The 20,367-nt window shown below is 44.7% G+C and overlaps 1 protein-coding gene across 4 annotated transcripts in view; it reads left to right on the top strand.

Annotated features, from left to right (window-relative positions):
* The first annotated feature begins 3,477 nt into the window (after positions 1-3,477).
* pbx1a (pre-B-cell leukemia homeobox 1a) overlaps positions 3,478-20,367 on the top strand; it is a 42,275-nt gene continuing 25,385 nt past the window's right edge. For 2 of the 4 annotated variants that reach the window (XM_037458670.2, XM_037458672.2), the window contains exons 1-2: positions 3,478-4,185; positions 4,839-4,912. In XM_037458670.2, the coding sequence (XP_037314567.1) occupies positions 3,998-4,185; positions 4,839-4,912 (262 nt within the window). In that variant the 5' untranslated portion in view covers positions 3,478-3,997. The remainder of the gene's footprint in view (positions 4,186-4,838; positions 4,913-20,367) is intronic. The other 2 variants (XM_037458671.2, XM_037458673.2) reach the window with 1 other exon arrangement.

Here is a 20,367-nt window from a genome sequence, read left to right on the forward strand (position 1 = left end):
TCGCGGTCAGGGTCTGATGAGTTCAACAGAACCTCATCGTCTGCAAAGAGTGGAGGTACGAGTCCCGAGTCATTGTCCACCCTAGGAGGGAACCTAGGTTTGTTTTTGTTTTGCTATGTGCCAAGTATAGAGACACAAAGGTACTCACTCAGACACCCAATGGCTCTTGGCAACGAGCTCGGCACCTCATTTTCCCGCTGTACCCCTAACAGGACTCCCTGTTGGGCACGTCGTAAGCCTTCTTCAAGTCCTCTGAGACAAACTCCATTGACCACTCAAACAGCCTGGTAAGGGTGAAGAGCCGGTCCACTGTGCCAAGACCAGTAAGGCCCCCACATGCTCCTGAACCCTGAAACTCAAGCATCCGAATGGAATTCAGCCATCTTGGCTTTACTAGTAACTGCCTGTATCCAGCATGTTTATCTGCGACTTACACCAAGGTATAAAAGTATAAAGCATCTCACACTAAAAGGATACGCACTCTTTGCTGCATCACTTTGGACAGATAATGTGTCCCTCGTAGCTCTCTGGGAGTGTGATACTAAAATGTCTTCAATCGTTTTAATGGGATGATTTATGTACAATGTCACATTAATGGCTGGGCTGCTGCATGTTTTGCTCTCTACCTCAGGTTTGTTTAAAGTACCTCATATGCTGAAAAGCTAATCTGAGGTGCAACGAAACTGGAGCTTGTGGGTATTTAATTCATCTGGAGTTCAAAGGAGGAGGAGGCGGGAGGCGGGCCTTGGGCTTGGAAATGCTGACTCGACTCCTGTCGCTTAATCTATCTGAGGTGTGATTAAAGTTTAATTCGTGCCCATCTCCTAATGCCGGCCGATGTGTTTGTTCTTCAGCAGTGGGTCCGTGAGTAGTTTCAAGCTGAGCCCAGGTCTTTTTTCTCGTTCTGGGCCTTGCTTTATTCATGCCTGAGGGACGCCAAGAGCAGCAAACAACTGAATTTTTCATCAAGGTTACTTCCTGGTGAGATGTGCCTTGCAGTCGCAGCTTTCTCCCGTGTTGTGTTACTAGCTCATACATAACTTAACCTGCTCTGACCTGCAGCTCTCCATGGGGGGAGTGGTTTGACCCTGGACCGAATAGGAGAACATGTGTTGTGAAGTCAGTATTTGTTTGTTATCAGTTTTTACGAGTTGAACATTGAGGTTATATTATAAGAGATCTGGTAACATGTTATTTAAACCCTCCAATTCAGTAATAATAAGCAGTATAGTGTTTTAAAGCTTAATAAATGTACTTATCATAATACTGTTGAGATATAGCCATGTTAAATGTTTGTCTTTAATAAGATGGATTTACTGTACTCTATTTTTTCTTAGTGGCTTCAAATGAGTGACTGTTTTTTGTCACATATAATGTGTTATAAACCATTCATCAAGGGGTTTATTCTGCTTGTTAATGTTAAATCAGGTAGATCACCCAAACACATCACTCTATTAAGTCCTCACAAGTTGAGATGGCTTGTGGGGGAAAAAAAGACAAAGGCAGCCATTTTTAGATCAAATGTAACATCATCTATGGTACATTCTGTCTTCCTCCATATTCATCGGAGCAGCCTCACTGCGTGATGGTAAACACAACACAGCCCAACAAACTCAACTAGATCACATTTCTATTGGGGATTCGACATGCATGGCATTAACATTTTTAGGCTCTGAAAAACAACTCTGCAACTTCTGGGGAAAAACATCTATACTATTTAGATGAATATTTTTACAGCCAAATGAATTTGCAATTCTAATCAGCACCCACTTTTTCTTTTTAATCTGCAGGATGTTTAATGCTGCAACAACACATTTGCCTTTAATGGGGGAAAATATGCTATGTCAGATGATATATTTCTCTTTTATTAAGAATTCAAATGCTGTTTTTTATTAAATACTGCAATTAAAGCCACAAACAAGTTCTTATTTATTCTATTCAGTGTTTACTTTCCCAAAAGCATCAACAAGCAACAGTCATTTCTTTCTGTTGGAAAACAGTAGAATGAAATGAAATATGCAACCAACAAAAAACATCTCTAGATTATACTCTATTTCACATTGGACTGTGAGAACCGAACTGACGTCAGTGTGTGCTTTTCATGTGCAAAGACGATTTTCATCACATTTCCACGTGTGCATGTTTTCAACTGAATCACCATGTCCTTTGTAAGGTCTTCGACACATACATACGCCTCCGTCATTACGACCCTGTTAAATAGGGTATAAAATAAAGCAGAATGGCTGTTGGACTGCAGACTTCCATCTCAGGGCTGTACTGTGCAGTCTTGCAGCTCCTTAGTGTCACACATTATCACCACCACTACCCTCAACCTCACCCTGCCCCTTGTGACAATTACTGCCCTACCTCCCTATTCAGCACGTAATGAGAAAACTGACTGATCGATTTCTGTCCAGCCAGTAAAAGCAGGGAAGGAAGCATTTGGACGTAGCAGAGACCAGGCTCTGAGCTCACAACTGCAGCATTTCCATAATATGATTTGTTGTTAACAGGAGATCATTGGTATGCCGTAGCAAATATATGTTTGGTGCAAATTGCAATTTAAATACAAGTCTGGTTTAAAGCTTTAACTATCAATTATTTTCTTCTCATTAATTTACTGTCGGTTTTTGTCTTATCAATTAATGAATTGTTGTCTATAACAATACATACGCTATAACACACACACACACACACACACATATACATATATATGTATATATATTAATTAATGCTCTTTGATATAGCATATCAAAATCAAATATTCACATTTGATCAGTAGTGGGGAATTTTTGGTATATTTTCTTATATTGTATGTTTACCCAATTTAGCATTTGGCACTGATCACATTGCGAGGTACAGAAGTCTAAGCTTTAAACTAAGACGACCCAAGAGACATCATTCAAGGCTTTTTGTCGCTCCGCTCCCTCTTGAGCCCTGAAAGACTTTCATCCCACATTCAGTAGTCCACCCCGAAGATGTGCAAACAGACTTTGATGAATACATTTCGGTGGCGTACCACTTTAAGAAATGATAAAACGTATTTGTGTCAGGATGTCTAAAAACAGGTTAGACCGGGCCATCAGTACATTTGCTTCGGCCGTGGTCCCGTGATACAACACACACTTGTAAGTGCGGACCACAGACTAATACCTTCATCTTGATTTATTATTCCTTTGACTGATTGCAAGGATGTAAATATTCAGCCGGAAAATATATAGCGGGGGTGTCAGAGGGACTTCCACAAGCACCCACCGTGCTGTCCTGTTGGGTCAGAGCTTCACTGCACTCACAATTATTTATTAGGCTACATATTCACTCTCTATCCATCACCGCACAGCCACCCGGTCCGGTCACATCTCTTTATGTTTATTACGGTGTCCCACCTTCCCAAGGAGGATGATTGACGTGTTCACAGAGGAACCGAGGTGGGACTTGCGCGCTCCTTCTTCTCCAATCGTGGCTCGAGGGGCGGAGGCTTTCCATCCACACACTGATTATGAGTCAGTTGCCAGACATAAGCGGAACAATAACAGTTGGTGGTGACTTTGTATCCGAAAGCTCCCTTGAAAAGGCAAGTTCGAGTCCTCGGCGCATCGAGGAGGCTGCGTCGGAGGATCCGAGGGGGCTCGACGCGCTCCACTTTTAATCAGATTAGGAGCCTTTAAAGGGTTCGGTCCTGTGGGTTTTTTCCCCCTACAGTAGCGGCGCAGGAGGGGCTAAATCCAAAAGCAGCAATTCAGATCAGATTTCACCTAAACCAGCTGGGAGAGACACCGGGAGAGAGAGAGAGAGAGAGAGAGAGAGCGTTTGTCAATCTCCCTCCTCCCAAATCCAGAAAAGCTCGCCAAGGAAAAAGAAGGAGTGTCGGGGCTGACAGAGACGCGGAGGAATTTCCGAGGATATTTTTTTCTTCTTCTTCTTCTTCTTCTTTCGCCCTCCCTCTTGATCCATCAAAATTGAAAAGTTGGAGGCGAAGCAGCAGGCGCCGTGGTCAATGATGGACGAGCAGCCGCGGTTGATGCACTCCCACGGGGTGGGCATGGCCGGACACCCCGGCCTGGCGCAGCACATGCAGGATGGCACGGCGGGGACGGACGGAGAGGGACGAAAGCAGGACATCGGAGACATATTACAGCAAATAATGACCATCACAGACCAAAGCTTAGACGAAGCACAGGCGAGGTGAGGCGACACATTTCAAACAAACAAACACTTGTGGTATTAATGAGAGCGCGGTGAGGTTGGCCGATGTGGTCGGGGATGGAGGAGGAGGATCGCGTTGGGGTCTGTGCCGCTAAATGAAAAATAATTACGCCCAATGAAGTGACTGCGAGGAAAGCGAATAAAAAGACCCTGACAAAAAGAAACTTGTTACGATCCATATTTGAGAATTTGCAATTTTTGCTTTACAATTTTTGAAATCCAAAGTATTAATCATTGCGCAATTAATGTGCATTCGGATTGTGTGTTGTCGATGCAGACCCTTATACCTTGTCACAAATGAGTTTCTCCCCCGCAGTGCAGATGCTTTCTTATAGTTTTAATCAGTAATTATCAAAACATAATGAAAAATACATCTGAGGCATTGTAAAGGTAGAGTGTTACTGAGGGGTTTTGGTCTCTACCTGTGTCATAAAAATAATTCAAAGTGTATGGGTTTAGTTTAAATATTGTTTATATTTCTGTTCACTTTTATGAATACCCTGATGTGAGAAAAGTCATCATAACCGTGGTAGTTTGGTGATTTAAGAATACTGCAGTCTTTCTGTGGCTTTGTGACTCTTTCCACTTGTTCCATTATTGATGTGCAAAGGGATGTCCTGTCCTCTTTTTAGGAAACATGCACTGAACTGCCACAGAATGAAACCTGCTCTCTTCAACGTCTTGTGTGAAATAAAAGAGAAAACAGGTGAGTTTATTTCTCTTCATTGTTTCTTTTTGTTTAGCTGTTTTTTTTTGCCTGCGCTTCCAGATGCTATCGAGACCACTGTCGTAGAATCGTAGCATCAACCTCCCGTTATCAACATCATGATCGCCCTGACATCCCTTTCTTAAGCCAATGTAGATCTATTCGGCATAAAACACTATTTTCCTTAGGATTTGTGATTCTTTTTCCCTAACGTCACACGCCATGCATGTGAACGGCGCTGCCCCCCCCCCCCCACCCCCCACCCGATGAGGGGCAGCTACTGGACCCGAGGTTTTTTCATGCCGTCATTGGGCCCTTTCTGGGGCAGGGCTTTCTCACCCCTTGGCCCAGTCCGATGGTGTTTGCCAAGTGAGCTGTTTTTGAATGCAGAGGCGGGTCGGAAGGATTTTCTGTTTATGTTTGCAAAGTGGGTCAAAGTCATGAAAAGGAATGTGTGAATTATTACTCACTTAAGAGCAGATTAAAGGAAGAGCGGGTCCACACGACCTGTGAACACTCTCTTGAGGGACGGGGCCAAGCGCCGTTTGAGAGGCAACTTTTCCAAGGGGGGGGATTAAAAAAACAAAATCCAATGTGTGAGCTGAAGCAGTCTTTGAGCGTATTATGATAGCCTCGTCGCTTCGTTTGCATTCGCAGCAACGACATATACAAATACACACAGGGTCAGCATGGAGGCAATGACATTTTCCTTCATTTTCGATGACTTCTTATTCGCAGGCCCTTCGTTCTTATGAGTCAGAGTTTGGCAAAGGTACAAAACATGAAAGCAGAAGGAACCAGCAGACACTTGGGGATTTTCACCAGATTTAAAGGTTAAAGTGCTCTCTGTGAGGAGGAAGCTACAGTGGGTTGGGGCCCTGTTTCTAAATTGCCAGGCTTGAAGAAGTGAGAGAGTAATGCCTGGCTCTTTGTAAACTGTCTGGCGTCTCCCTGGGTTCAACCAGAGTTCGTTTCCAAAAAGAAGAACAAAGTGACTTGGACCTTTTCCTGGCTTTTCCCCCTGCCTCTCCCCTCTTCCCACCCTTTTTGGCAACCCCGGGATTTGACAGAGCTCGTGACGAGAGAGAGAGAGAGAGAGAGAGAGAGAGAGAGGCTCCCCCTCTGCAAATTAGGACCAAGTTTGGATGTGAACATATTTCAACATAGTTTATATTCTCTCTCTCTTTTTTTTTCTTCTTCTTTTGCTTTTTCTAATTCCCAAGTGTTTAAGAAAAGCATGCTCCAAACCACAAATCAGCCAGCCTGACTTAAATAGCCACGTTGTTTTGAAGACAGCAAAGCATTTGAAAGTTAAGAATAACCCAAACAAGTCATGAGAGAATGGAGCCTCGGCGGCTGCCTCCGTGTCTACGTTTAAAGAGCCGAGCTCGCGGCTCATCTTCAGCACACGGAACCGAAAATCCTCTCGCTGCGGCGGCAGAGAAAATGACTCAAAACCTTCACCATGGCATTTACAGCCAAATGTGCTGAGTGCAGTGTGCAGCGAGCGCGCGGTACAGCCCGTAATTTGTCAGGTCTTTTTTTATATATATATATTCCTTACAAAAGGAGTCTGCTTCTCCATTCTTTTTTTTTTTTTTTTGTTACATTGTTGCACAGTGTCTTTGAGAACCAGTGCGAGCAGGAGACGAGCGCGGAGATTCCAGGCTTTTTCGAGGCGGGCCCTTTCGTTGACATTTCTTTGTTGCATGCAGTTATTTCCCTGCGCTACATGCACCTCTTCGCGGTACAGCAGTGGCGTGTGGGTGGTGACAGCGCCAATACGGGGGGGGGGGACATTGCAGCACATTGAGGTGTCCATTGGCGAGCAGCTGACAAGCTAGGCTGGGGGCGTGGGGGGGGGGGGGGGGGTGCATGCCAACAGCAGACAGGGCAGGCCTTAAACGATGACCCCACCCCACGCCGCTCCCTGTGTATGTGTGCCAGGGGTCGGGCCCGTGTCACGGCAGGAGAGTATTTAGCAAGCTTAAACAAGCTCAGGTTCGCATGGTGGCTTGGAGAAAACCAACAGGCAGAGGTTTGTGTTACCACTTACCCACGTTCCTTTCCACTGCCAGTGTTGTGTTTCATGTTTGCCCCGTGGACTGCCGCCCCCCCCCCCCCCCCCCTCCACGCGGGAAGAAGAAATATTATCATTGTTTCTACAGCTCCCGGGAAGCACTTAGAATTCGCTTCCCTGCGCTTGCTTCACGTCCTGTGAGGAGGGTCGGAGGGTGTCTTTGTTTGTGCGGACCCATTACGGCGAGGCGAGATGGCACGTATGGTTGACTAAGTAAAAGAAGCCAGACACCAAGTCTGTGTTTCTGGGTGTCAGGTTTCAAGGCCGACCGTCTCTCTCTCTCTCTCTCTCTCTCTCTCTCTCTCTCTCTATCTGCAGACCTGGGACTGTTTGGTTCAGGCCGCTCTGTCAGCAGCCTCACATTACCCCCCCCCCCCCCCTCCTGTGCAGGCCCGGGTCAGATGGTGCGCTCCTGCATGACTAATGTGATCAGAAGGATAACGCGTCACACCGGTTGAACTTATCAGAGCCGTAGACCTGCTGAATCAGTACCTCCTGCCCCCCCCCCCCCCCCGCCCCGAAGCTCGCCCATGTGCACACGTTTTAGTTATTCACAGTGGTTGTTGTGGTTTTTTTCAAGTTTTTTTTATTACTATCTTTCAGCTAACAATTAGTTTAATTATTGATTACTTGAGAGAAAAAAAAGTCTAGTTCTTCCATTGATTTGTCGAACCAGCACCCCCCCCAAAAAAAAAAAGATATTCGAATTGCAATAATATACGGCGGAGGAACATTTTTTTTCACTTGAAATATTACTAAATTGATTAAGTTGCAATTAACGAATGTCAACTGATGGTCCAGGCTCTACTAGTAGGGCGCGATACAAATGTAAAGGTGCGTGGCGATAAAATGTCAAATGACCATTTTCCAATGGCAATAACGTCAGGCGTTGATGGCGGTACTGGTTGGCGGACTGGTCACTGTGGCTCCCTGTGCTGCTGTTTTTCAGTATTTAATTGACACGGCTGTCCATGATGAGTTCAGGGGTTAGTGTGGCCGCTCTTTGTTACTCTCCTCTCCTCTCCAGTGACAGATGGAGGCATTAGTTTCCAATGTGGCGCTGTCCTGAAACTAATGGCTGTGTCCTTGGTTTTCCCCGCGCTGGCCCAGAGACTGTATATCTGTCGCCGGGCTTGGAAGTGCCGAAGCAGCAGTTTATACCCCCCCCCCCTCCCCTCCCCCACCCCCCATGTTTTAGTTTCCACGGAAATAAGGCTGAACAGGACTCTCTCTGTTCTCCCTTAAACGACTCGAAATAAATAACTTCAAAAGTAGTTTGTAGTTTTCCTGAGAAATTCTTGCCGGGCTGTGATTTGCGGGTTTGTAGGAAACTATTCCTCCACTTCCCAGAGATGGTTAGTAAGCAACAAGAAACACTTCATATATTTTTGTGAAGAGTGTGAGCGCAGATGTCCTGATTGTGAGTGTTTCCGCACATTTAAAGTGATCTCAAACTTATATTCAGATCATTATAAATGCAATTCACAGGTCTTAGCGTGTATTTCTTTGCTGTTCCCTTCCCTCTGATATAAACTCACTTGCGATTAGGACGGCTAATATATTATGCAAATGTTGACTGGCCTAATTGAGACATGTTAATCATGTTTTAAGTGGCTAATTACAGCCTGTATATCTGAGGTGGGAGTTGTAATTAGCCATGATAACGGATCTGGCTGCAGAATGGTCATGTTCTGCATATGCACGTATGGCATAGGAGCGCGCGTGTGTGTGTGTGTGTGTGTGTGTCACAGAAAGCTGGTCGGTCGCCTGTTGAGTTTGGTGTGGCCCTTTATAAAAAAAAAAAAAAAGCAGCTGTTTTCCGCCTCTCTCCGCCATTTAAACGAATTCATTAATCACAATTTGAATCCCGGTGAGATAACTGTCGTACACATATGCAGGTTAGTGTGTCTCCATGTCTTTCTTAATTGAACGGATAACTATTTTTGCCTCCACGTACATCTTTCACATTCGTACAGGCGGACAGAGGTTTATCAGTCCTCCAATTCAACACAATATGAATGTATGAATGCGTCTACTTTGTTTCCTGCACTTCTCAATCTGGTTATCAGATGTAGCAGTACTGACCGTTCTACAAATAGGGCTTTTATATAAGACTGTGTTCTTAGTTTTCTGACAGAGATCATATTCAGATCCATTACACTAAGAATGCCTTCCCACTTATCGAATATAAAATTGCTTTAGAGAGGAAATTTGCTCGATGGCGGAGTGGAGTTTCTTTTTTTATCAGATGTTTGTCTCTGGAGCAGCTTTTAGCGTCTACAAAACAGCTCTGGTGACATTATTGCGGTTGCAATTGCCTCAGCCGTTGTTTTTCTTATTGGTGCTGTTTGGATATGATTGGATTTCCACAGTCTGGTGGAATTGCCTCCCGCAGTAGGACCGGTGGACGCGTGTGTCCTCATATTGTTGGCGTTGAAACACCTGCAGATCTTATTACCGACGGGTTCATAGAGCTCTTGCTTCGTTGTCCAACTTCCCCCGAATGAAACAGTTTAGCTTTTCATACTTCATAGTATTAAAAGTATTTGGCTACACACACACACACACACGTGTTTTTTTCACCCCCTCGGTTTGACTGATGAGTCATCATCGTTTCTTACATCAAGCATGGAACCAACACATTCTGATTTTCTTGGGGGCTTGGATGGGAGTGGGTGCCCTGACAGCTGATAACCTTTAATTTGAGGTGTTGGATCTCATTTCTCCGGCGCGCTGCCACTACGATGTAAGTGGCGTGTTGGCAGCATGCTGGGGTTGTATAAAAGAACACCCCCCCCCCCCCCCCCCCACACACACACACACACGTATACCACTCCCCCCTCCCCGACTTCGATGAACAGTCAAACGTAAAATGGCAAGCGCTCTTCCCTGGCTGACTTAGTAAAAATGACATAAATTAATACATGCTGCTTAAACAGGACCAAGATTAATGGTTGCCTTTCGCAGCGGCTTAAATCCACTGTCAGTCGCTGCTCGCTGCCCAGATGGAATCAACACCAATCAATGAGGCTACCCGACTCTCCCTGGATATCTGCTTAGGAGGTGGAGTGGGGCGCGCACACACAGACACACACACACACACACACACACACAGGCATATACATTTTTATACATCCCGTACACAACGCATTCCCACCCAGACACTTACTATATATCATGCAAAAATAAAAACAAACATGTGAATTGATCCCCCGTTGGTGCAGCGTTTCCCGCTCCTCTCTTGGGCATTGCTTCATATAAACTCGTAGACACAACCTGTATGACTTCCCATACAGTGGGGTGTTCAATCAGGTGCCACAAAGTCAGATGGGGAAGAGCAGTGAGGCTGATGGCTCGGTAGTGATTGGATGTTTCAATTACTGATAGTAATGCCACGGCGTAGTGAGTCATGCAGTGCAGATAGCACCATTTATTTTAATCAGGACAGGGGGGGGAGATGGGTGTGGATGTGTCTCCCTCGTTTCAGAGTGGTTTCACATTTAGATGCAGGGGGAGTGCTCTCGTTCTATCTTTCTCTCTCTATCTCTCACTCTCTCTTTCTGTTTCTTTTTTTCCCCCACACACAAACACACACACACACACAAACACACACACACACACACACACACTCAGGTGGATCGAGAGTGGAGGAGAGGTTGCCGTGGGTAACGCATAGCGACAAGGTATACTCTCTGGGTGAGCTATTCTAATTTATGTTAATAAACCTTGCTGTTGCCGTGAGAGACAAAGGGGCCACAGATGAGCCTTGGTAACCTCGGTACCTTGAGTGGAAAGAAAGCCGCAGACAAAGAACAATGCACTGACACACACACACACACACAAAGAAGAGAAAAACAGAGAAGAGATATCGAAACTGTAGTCGAAGACACAACAGTGTGGCGGAGCGATGATAAATTTAGCCACACAAAGAGTTGTTTTTGTGGCTTCAAAATCAAACAGCCTCATGCTGGCAATCTTCAGCGTGGCGTGTGGGAGCCACTATTTCTGTGTGTGTGTGTGTGTGTGTTCCAGCGTGTGTTGGAGGGGCAGAAATAGGCAGGCAGGCGGTCTCCTGGGATCGTTGTTGATAATTCCGTGGGGCCCGTAGAGACGCGGGACGCGGCAGGTTTGGACCACGTCCCTGGGCAGATTGGGAAACTACAGGTAGCATTTAGCACAGAGGAGCCGGAGCATGAGTGTCAGCAGAGGTCAGCGGTTGGCCGAGCTGTCTGGCACTGAAGCGCCCCCCCCCCCCCCCCCCCCTTAAATCCAACGTACGCAATGTGTCTGCACTTTCAGGTAAGAAGGGGAATCCTTCGATTTTTTTTGAATCAAGAAAATAACCACGCTTTGTCTGCGTCAATGTACAATTAGCAGGTCAACGCTGCCACTAGGGTGGCATCATTTACCTTGTTTCCTTCAGTTTACATCATTACAACTTGCAATTTGAAAATCATTAAACTGAGATGGCTTCAGAAATGTACTGCTTCAGCTTGTTATTGTGTGAAATCTACTTTATATATATATCAAAGGCCTCATTACCAGAGTACAGTATTTTTCAGTGATAACAAACCAAACCTTGACATTTATGGTCTCAATTCTAATGTTGAACACGGAGACATTTGATGACTGTGTGTTCCAGTTAAAGGGTGATAATGCAGTTGCTGGATCCCTGTACTGTAGATAATCCGTGTTGCAACGCACAGACTGAAAGCTGTGGGTTTCCTTTGTGCCGTCTGTCTGCCAGCTTGCCTTTGGCGGTGTTAGTTCTGGACAGTTAACTCCAACTGAAATTATGTTAATAGCTGTCATTTTCTTTTTTTCTACTTGAGCATAATCAGCAAATTACATACTTCTGTTCATTTATTACCGAGCCACTTTTAACAGAGTTTTTGCCCTTCAAAGATCAAAAGTCAGGAGGTAATTCTTATTGTGTGTGCGAACATGTAGGTTTATGTGTGACTGTTTATCATTTTGTGTAATAGTTTGTCACTTTATCTGCAGTATTATTTCATACTACTGTAATTTGTGTATTACTGTAATATCCTGTGTATTCATTTCTAATTGCAAACACTGCACTTGGCTCAAATATGAAATATGAACACCTGAAATGCATTCATTAAAGCCATGCAGACAACCTCTGTGAGGTTTATAATAGCGAGGCTCTGGTGCCGTTGTGTTAGAGAGGTGTCAGTTTCAGAGCTGTTTCAAGCCCCCTTTTCAGCGTTATCATCCAGCATTCGAGTGTCCGATCTTTAAAGTATTTAAAGATTAACTCAAATTCCTCCCCGAAGCATGGTCCAGGTTTTCACATGGATTATTCCTTTTGTTTTTATCTCTGATTTTACACTGTTGTAAATCCAGTGTTTGCAGGAATGAAACATACAAATTGTGTGTGTGTTTGTGTGGGGGGGGGGGGGGGGGGTGATAGTGGAATTCTTTTCACAGATAAATATATGTATGCATTGTGTGATTGCTGCACAATTTATCAGTAATACCTTTGCCCAGTAGTCACCAAAGAAAAGTATTTGTGTTACTCTAAGACAAAAGCTCTGATTTTGAATTAAATTAAAGACATTAAAAAAAAAAACTGAAATTATGATATATATATATATATATATATATATATATATCAGTCGGTATATATTAATCATTTCAGTTATATTAAAATTTATATAAGTTGATTCAATTAATAATGACTATTTTTTCATAGAAAAAAAAAATATATATATTTATTAAGGACTGACTGAGGTGCAGCACCGTGCTTAAGGTAGTAAGTAGTACGGCACCTTTGTGTGTCAGTACCTTGTTCCAGTTCCCTTTGCAGCCTGGCAGTTAAAGATGCTTGTGGTGCTTTTTATCCACGCCTTCAACATTCGTTCACAAGATCTGAACCGCCGCCGACCGCGTGACTCCACACATGCCTCTCGCGCCTCCGGGGCGCTCAGCTCTTCTTCTTCTATTATATTTTATTTGGCTGGCTGGCACCACCTTGTATCCTGTTTTATTGGACACGTCCTTCACCACTGTTGTTTAGCTGCCTCCGCCCCCTAAACACATAAAATCCCTTTATGTTCCTATTACTTGAGTTTATGAAGAGCGTCTTAAGCCCCCTCCCCGCCGATACGATCATATTGATAGATTGATATTGGGAGGACTGTAGTGTGATAAAGGTGCGGGGGTTAAGAGCTTCTTGGATAGTTTAACCTTGATAAAACAGTTGTTTCAGTGAGGCTGATTTTGCCCCATCCGTCTTCATCCGTCAGGGCCCTGCTGAAGTATGCAAATGAAGGCAGCAGAGGGAAGCGCCGTGTGCGGTTAAATGGGGCGTTGCGAATGTGCGGTGTACCGCGCCGACGGGGTGATACTACTTACTGTCCAAATTTAGTGTGTCTCTCCTGAAACGTCCTCCCCCACTTTCTTCCTTTTTCCTTTGCATTTCCACAAAATATATTTATATATATATATATATATATATATATAAAGAGAGAGAGAGAGAGAGAGCCCTGAGAGGAACTGTGGGTGAAATGAGTGCAGCTGTGGCAGCGGCAAAGCGGTTTATTCTAGTACATGTGTTTCATTATTTCATATTTTAAATCTTTTCCGAGCTGGGAAACCGTGTGTTACCCCTGTACTTGCAGCACCTGCGTTTACATTTTGTGGCAGATTTTATTGCAGCCATATATTCTAGGATTTGGGCTCTTTATTGCGCTGGGTTAGTGAGTCTTGAGGTGTAAGGGTAATAATCTTTATGATAATAACTGTTTATGCCTCAACACTGCTCTCCATTCACAGTTTATGTCGCTCGGGCAGCTTCATTTGCCTGATTAGTCGTGCACCTACTAAGGGGTGGGCTTTTTTTTTTTTTTGTGCGCGGCTGATTCTCCCATTTATCTCATGTGTCGGCATATTGATCGATTCCCCGGCTCACTCATTATTTAGTTCTGTTCTTCACAACTCATTTTCAGAAAGAGAGCCAGCACTGAGGCCGGACGCAGATACCATGTCTCCCCTCCGCTGTCTCACCAGCCACCACACACATAAAGCTGTCAATCAGGAGCTTTCCTGCCTGCCCTTTGTTATGGAACGTCAGCTCTGTGGGTGGGTCCTCTGGGTGATAGATGGCTCAGAGAGCCTATCGGACTGCGGGAAGCATCCATCTCTGTCTGAAGCCTGTTAAACAAGCTCGGGAAAGCAGCCATGTAGTCCTAACCACCACTGGCCCCCACTAAAAAACCCCATTAACATTAATGAAGGATAACTTTAAAAGTTCTCCAGTAATAGGCTTGAATTGGATTTATGAGTCAGATAGTTTGCCAGAGAGTACGTCATGAAAAATGTCACTTGGTAGATAAATGGAGATGAGCATTTGAAAGGTCTCGGGACGCCGTTTCAGCGAGGGTTTCCGCCCTTTTTTTATTTTGCACGTCAGTGATCCTCCCCCCCCCCCCCAGTTCTAAAATCAGGCGGCGTCTTCAGAGTGGCTGTGAGGAAAAAGGCAAAGTGTTTGATGCTTTAAGTGACTGCAAAGATCCAGCGGCTCGTCTCACACACAAGTGCTGCTGTTCCTAGAGCAAAAAGACAACTTCTTAATACTTTTTTTAAAGGCCTTTCATCCCAGGTGGCGCTGGCTATTTCAATATCTTGCAACCACCACTTTATCTGTCTGCAAGGTCCCTATAGATGGCTGATGTGAAACTGCCATTAGCCAGCCAATTCCTCAGCCACAGATTACTGTGCCAGTACGTGGTAATCACAATTTTGAAAAAGTTCTGATTGCTCTCCATCCAACCTACAAAGTGTGGCATAAATGGGTTTTCCCAAGGTCTGCAGTCGGTAGTTGGTGTGTCATCATAGTGCATTAGGACTGTCAGAGGCGAAATGGCAGCTTTTGAAACCTCTTTCAATTCCTGTGAAAGTTAAAAGGATGCAGAAATATACTCGGACCAAACCAAGCAAACAAGGCCTCTGGATTTTTTTTTATTCCAATGCACCTCAGCACTTTCCCCTGGCCTCCCTGTAAAATATAGCTGTTTTAGATACTTCTAATTTCATGCATCTCCCCAGCGTCTCTCGGTGTCTCCTCGGTCTCTTCTCCTCCCGCTCATGCTAACCTCTGATGTCATTAGCGTTGGAGGGAGGTTGAAGGGAGAGGGGAGCTGCTATTCTTAATGAATTCCGCTGTGTCTTTGCCCTCCCCCACCTAGTTAACTCTACCCCCCTCCAATGCTCAATGTGTCAAATTAGAGCAGCTGGAAAGGGGGAGAACAAGGAGATGGACCAGGTATGTCTCACCTCGCCTCATTTTCTTACTCTCCTTCAAATCACTTAATACAAAATGATATCCACGAATAGTTTCCATGAACAACGCTGCAAAAATGGTTGGATGCACTTAAATAATTAGGAAGCAGCTACTGCAGTTAATAAAAGGTCACTCATAAATACAGTAGAAATTCCCTATTGGGACGTTTCACACTGTTACATACAGGATAATAAATATGCAGTGGTTGAAGTAGCACACAGATACTTAACGTAAGCAAAAGTACTAATCCTGATACGTAAAAGTGTTTTCAGCACAATGCATTTTAATGAATGCAAACCTCATCACCTCATTATGCAGAATTATGTAGTCTTATATTGCAATATATTATTTATTGGATGATTATTACTAATTAATGAACACGTTAGAACCATGTTCATGTTGCAGAGATTTGTATTGCATTTTATTCATGATATATGCTGCTGGAGAGTTTAATTTACTGCATTTGTTCCGTTTTTGGCTTGTAAACCTGAAAATGAAACATGAGTCTCTGCAGCTCTTTGCCACATGTTGCACATGCAGTTTCACTAAAAAAACTCACCTTCTTTGATTTCAATAATTGTTACCAACCAAATATTAATTAGGTATACGATTTTGATAGTTATGTGATTTAGAAATTACAGAATAATAATTCTGTAATTTCTTTAGAAGCCGATGCTCACAAGACTTTATTTTCAGTGGCGATCTCAAAGTTTCCAAATATGACAATTACTATTTGAATTTAATAAGATATCCCGATGGGTGTAAATATTTCACGTGAAATGATTAGTTGGAACAAACTCATACAGAATATATCCCGAAAGGCCCTTGAAATAAAAGTAGATACGTGGATATTAAGAGCTCATCTATATTTGCTTGAGTTCCTGACTTCCTTCAGTCCACATTAGGTCCTTCATACAGTCTCCGGAGGGTCAGGTGGTAACTGTATGTGGTATTGCAGAGTGATACTGACAGTGATAACATATCAGATTCTTAGCAGCTCTGCAAGAAACACCTCTGCATGATGTCACATCCTCTTTCGGGCTGGTCAAATAGGCGCAAAGATGCGAGCTGCATCGCCGGGGGCCGTTGTTAACGGCGCTAAAGTGTTTTCGGGGGTGGATCTGATCCGGGGAGCCTGGCAGAGTTAACGGTTGAAAGTACTGACTCAACAGAGAGCCGGCATCCCCCCGTGGCTGTGCTTACTCACTCCTGAGCCCGGCGTTTAGTTTTCCTTGGCAGACCCGGGCCACAGCTCATTAGACTAAGAGAATGTGCCTGCCTTAATTAATGGTATGTAAATATCCTTGAATTGGCCACATTTGCATATTAAGAGAGATTTGTGGAATCTGTGGAGTAATATATTTTAATTAGGGATTAATTAAAAATAATGGGATGTTCATTTCGCCTGGCAGGTTGTGTTTGGTGTGAAGCGTGTGTCGGGGCCCAGCCTTTGAGCGCCGAGGCAGCTAGCAACATGTGCAGGATGCTCCGCTCTCCGTGCGGCATACAAACACACACACACACACACTGGCATCACATTCCTTGAGATGCCAGAGCCCTCCCAGGGGGTCCTCACAAAGCGCTGTAGCTTTGAAAAGCGGGTGAGGAGGGCGGGAGGAGGGTGTGGGGGTGGAGGGGTGGTTGGGGTGGGGGGGGGGGGGATCCAGCTTGAACACCCACGATGTGTTTTGGGGTCTCTGTTTGGCTCAATTTCATCTCCTCTCATCTCTCCCTTTTCTTTGTGTAGTTGGGGAATGGCTCTCAGACATGGAACACTAGTTATGTTGGCAATTATGTTAATGGCTGCCATTAGGCCGCGATTGTGTACGAGCGAATGGGGAGAGAGGGCACGTATCCAGAGACCCAAGTCAATGTGTGCTTTGATCCACGTCTCGGTTGCGCTTTGCCATAACATTTTCCGACATATTCTCTAGTTTTTCCCTCAATAGGTCTTCTCTACAGCAAACAGTTTGACCGCCATGTCAGGGTTGGTTTCATCTCAGGCTATTCGTACTGGGTAATGATGTACTCAGCGTGCTTTTCTCTTGACAGCTGTGAAAATAAATCTAAATAGAGACAAAGAAACCATCTGTCATCAGCATCGCTAATAGCACAGATAGCGCGGCCACTATCACCGCATCTCCGAGGTGGAAATCATCCCCATTACCAAGCATCACGACGGCTTCCTGCTTCCTGATGCCCCTCGCAGCAGCAGCAGCAGCAGCAGCAACACGCGCAAACGCACATCTCCGCTTTTCTCTGAAGACAAGTTTTTAAGCATTCAGTCATTTTTGCAGAGCAGAAGGATGCGGTAAATGTCTGTTTTTCTCCGAGCCGGGCTGAGGGCGGAGAGCTCCTTTGGCATTTGTGATGTGTCGTCAGCGCGCTGATGTTATTGATCCAGGACCTTCCGAATTCATTAGGAGAACCGGCACAATTGTGCAGCATCTTTATTTATGTTGCTGCCCCCTCTCTGCCTGTCTCTCTCTCTCTCTCTCTCCCTCCCTCTGTCTCCCTGCCTCATTCCCAGTCTGCCTTCCTCTTTCATCCTCCATGCATTATTCTTTTATTATTCTTTTACGGCTGCCTTATCGCCAGCATTTGGGCGAGGATAAGACCTGTCATCTTTGGGTCTCGTCTGGGGGGATGATAGGAGACTTCAAGGGGGAGGAGGTGGATTGGAGGGAGGAGGATGGGTGTTAAGAATGCCTGCTGTCCCCCTTTTTTCTCCGCCTGAAATGGACCCCCCCCCCCGCCCCTCCCCCCCCCCCCCCCCCCCATCCTCCTACCTTGCTCTCTTTCACTCTCACTCTCGCTGTCTCTCTTTGTAATGAGAATCCCTCCTTAATTGAGGGAGCTGCAGCGCTCTAGCCGAGGGCGGCAGGGTTAGATTGTGATACTGGCTACGTGACTGTTATGCTGATAGAGGTGGCGGATCAATAATTTAGGCCCTGACCTTAATGGTGGTGTTAAAATGCTCATTCCTCTGGAGTCTGGAGGCCTTAAAGGTGCAGGGGTTGGATAAAGGCGCGGAGCTGGCTGGATGTGGAGGTGGGAGTGGGGGATGGTGGGAGAAAGCAGATAAGAGGAGGAGAGGTGGAGGAAGGCAGAGAGGGAGAGTGCATTTGCAGTCAGCCCCTCGGTCTGTGAAAGGAGGGATCATGAGTGATGTTTTTCCTGCTTCCACATTCAGACGCTCACATTGTCACCAACATTCATCCTCTTAGTATCTACATGAATACCATAAGCTTCCCCCCCCCCTCTTTCTTTCTGTATTTGGTATCTGGTTGTAATCCGTTTTCATAAGAAATTCTCCACCCATTCTCACTGATGCACTGAATGCCTCACCAGACACCAGAAGTGAACAAAGACTGCAGTAACGAGTGGGTTTAATCTGGTTCTGGGCTTGTCTTGTGCTCCTTGCTTAAGGCCATGCACATCGAGGATGCAGACAGCCATCGATTTGATTCTGAGGGACATTAACGTCACGGCCTCATGCGTCTCTCTGAATCTCTAAGAACGGACTCATTCCTCGCTGGCAGGATGCGACCATCTCATCCCTCCCCACCCACCCACCCAGCCAGCCACCCACCCTTAGGGGATGATATATTAGATATAACCAATTCAATTTTATGCAGCCAGGACAGACGCCCTGGGGACATAAACACACACATTTTTAATACACTCCTCACCAGGAAGCCCAATGCGCCAGAGCCTGCGGCCGCACTGGGTCTCCTCTCACACTCAATTATTAATGTAACGGCCGTAGTGGCTTAATTAAATAATAAAGACAGGCACACTGCAAAGGAATGGGCCAAGGACATGACGGAAAGGAGACATGGCTTTTTCTAAATGTCTAATTTGTACATGCACAATGATGCAGTGCTGTAAATTTGTGTAATGTGCAACGTTTGGTTGCAGATAATATCATTCAACAGATAAAATGTAACGGTTGATATATATTTAGTTGGCTTCTACCGTTCGTCTCCTGGAGTCCATCTAGATCCCTCGATTTGTTTTTCTTCTAGAAAGCCCTTTAAAGGACAGATCATTTGAGGGAGAGGTTCAGACTTTCTGCTTCAAGTACCAGATCTGCTCATAAATCAGACGTCTCGAGAGTCGGGTCAAACAAGGGCTCGTGATACCTCAACTACATGAAAAGAATGAGTTCCTCGGATTATGGATTCCTGCCACCTCAAGGGCAGGCCAGAGGAAGCACTCCGTCTCCGATATGATGAAATGTGGCGTTATCTTTTACTTTGTTTCATTAGATTCACTGGAGATTACACTCTATCCTCAAAGACTAGATTCTCCAGCTTTGAGCGATCTTCTGGCCTCGGGGCCAAAAAGTACATTCCCAGCTCCCACCCTCAGTCCGTTTCTTTCTGTTTTAACTTGCAATTAATTATTCAAATTCATTTTGAAATGCAAAGGTTTACATTTTGAGTGGCTTGTTCAAAGGCAAAAGCAGTTTTATTCCACTAATGGCAAGAAAGCGTCGCCATTAGATTGAAAAATAGTCCCATTGTGTGTGTTGACTTGGTGGCGTACTGCGATGAAGGATTGCGACAAACTGGAGTGTTTAAATCGGCGAATTGAAATTAATGCCCCCTCAAAGCCGGGCTTGCTGACGATACATTAAAGCTAATACTCCAGTGAGGTCGAGCAAATGTTTGTTTATATACAATGGAACATGCACACAGAGAAGTAAACACTTCTATTGAGGAGAGAGACTAAAGAAACAAATTGTGATGCAATAAAATTGAGGGCGCCTTCCATGTTTATTGTTTTTGTGTTTTTCTTTCCAGACGTGTTACATTTATGGCCTTTTTAAAATTCACTATTTCCCTTTTTCTCAAATTCTGCTCATTTATTTCCGCGCTTCTTTTCGTCCGCCGACACATTGAGACACTTTCAAAGGTCATGCCTCAAGTCTGTCTTGTCACATCACTTATTCAGGCTGATTTTATTTATTCATGCCACTTTTTGATTTTAATAATTGAATCCAGTGAAATGTTTCTTTCATACAGTGATGAAGTGCTCCCGAGGAGAAAAAATATGCTTATATGGTCT

This window comes from Pungitius pungitius, chromosome 15 (genome assembly GCF_949316345.1).
Source record: "Pungitius pungitius chromosome 15, fPunPun2.1, whole genome shotgun sequence".
In the NCBI taxonomy this organism is placed as follows: domain Eukaryota; kingdom Metazoa; phylum Chordata; class Actinopteri; order Perciformes; family Gasterosteidae; genus Pungitius; species Pungitius pungitius.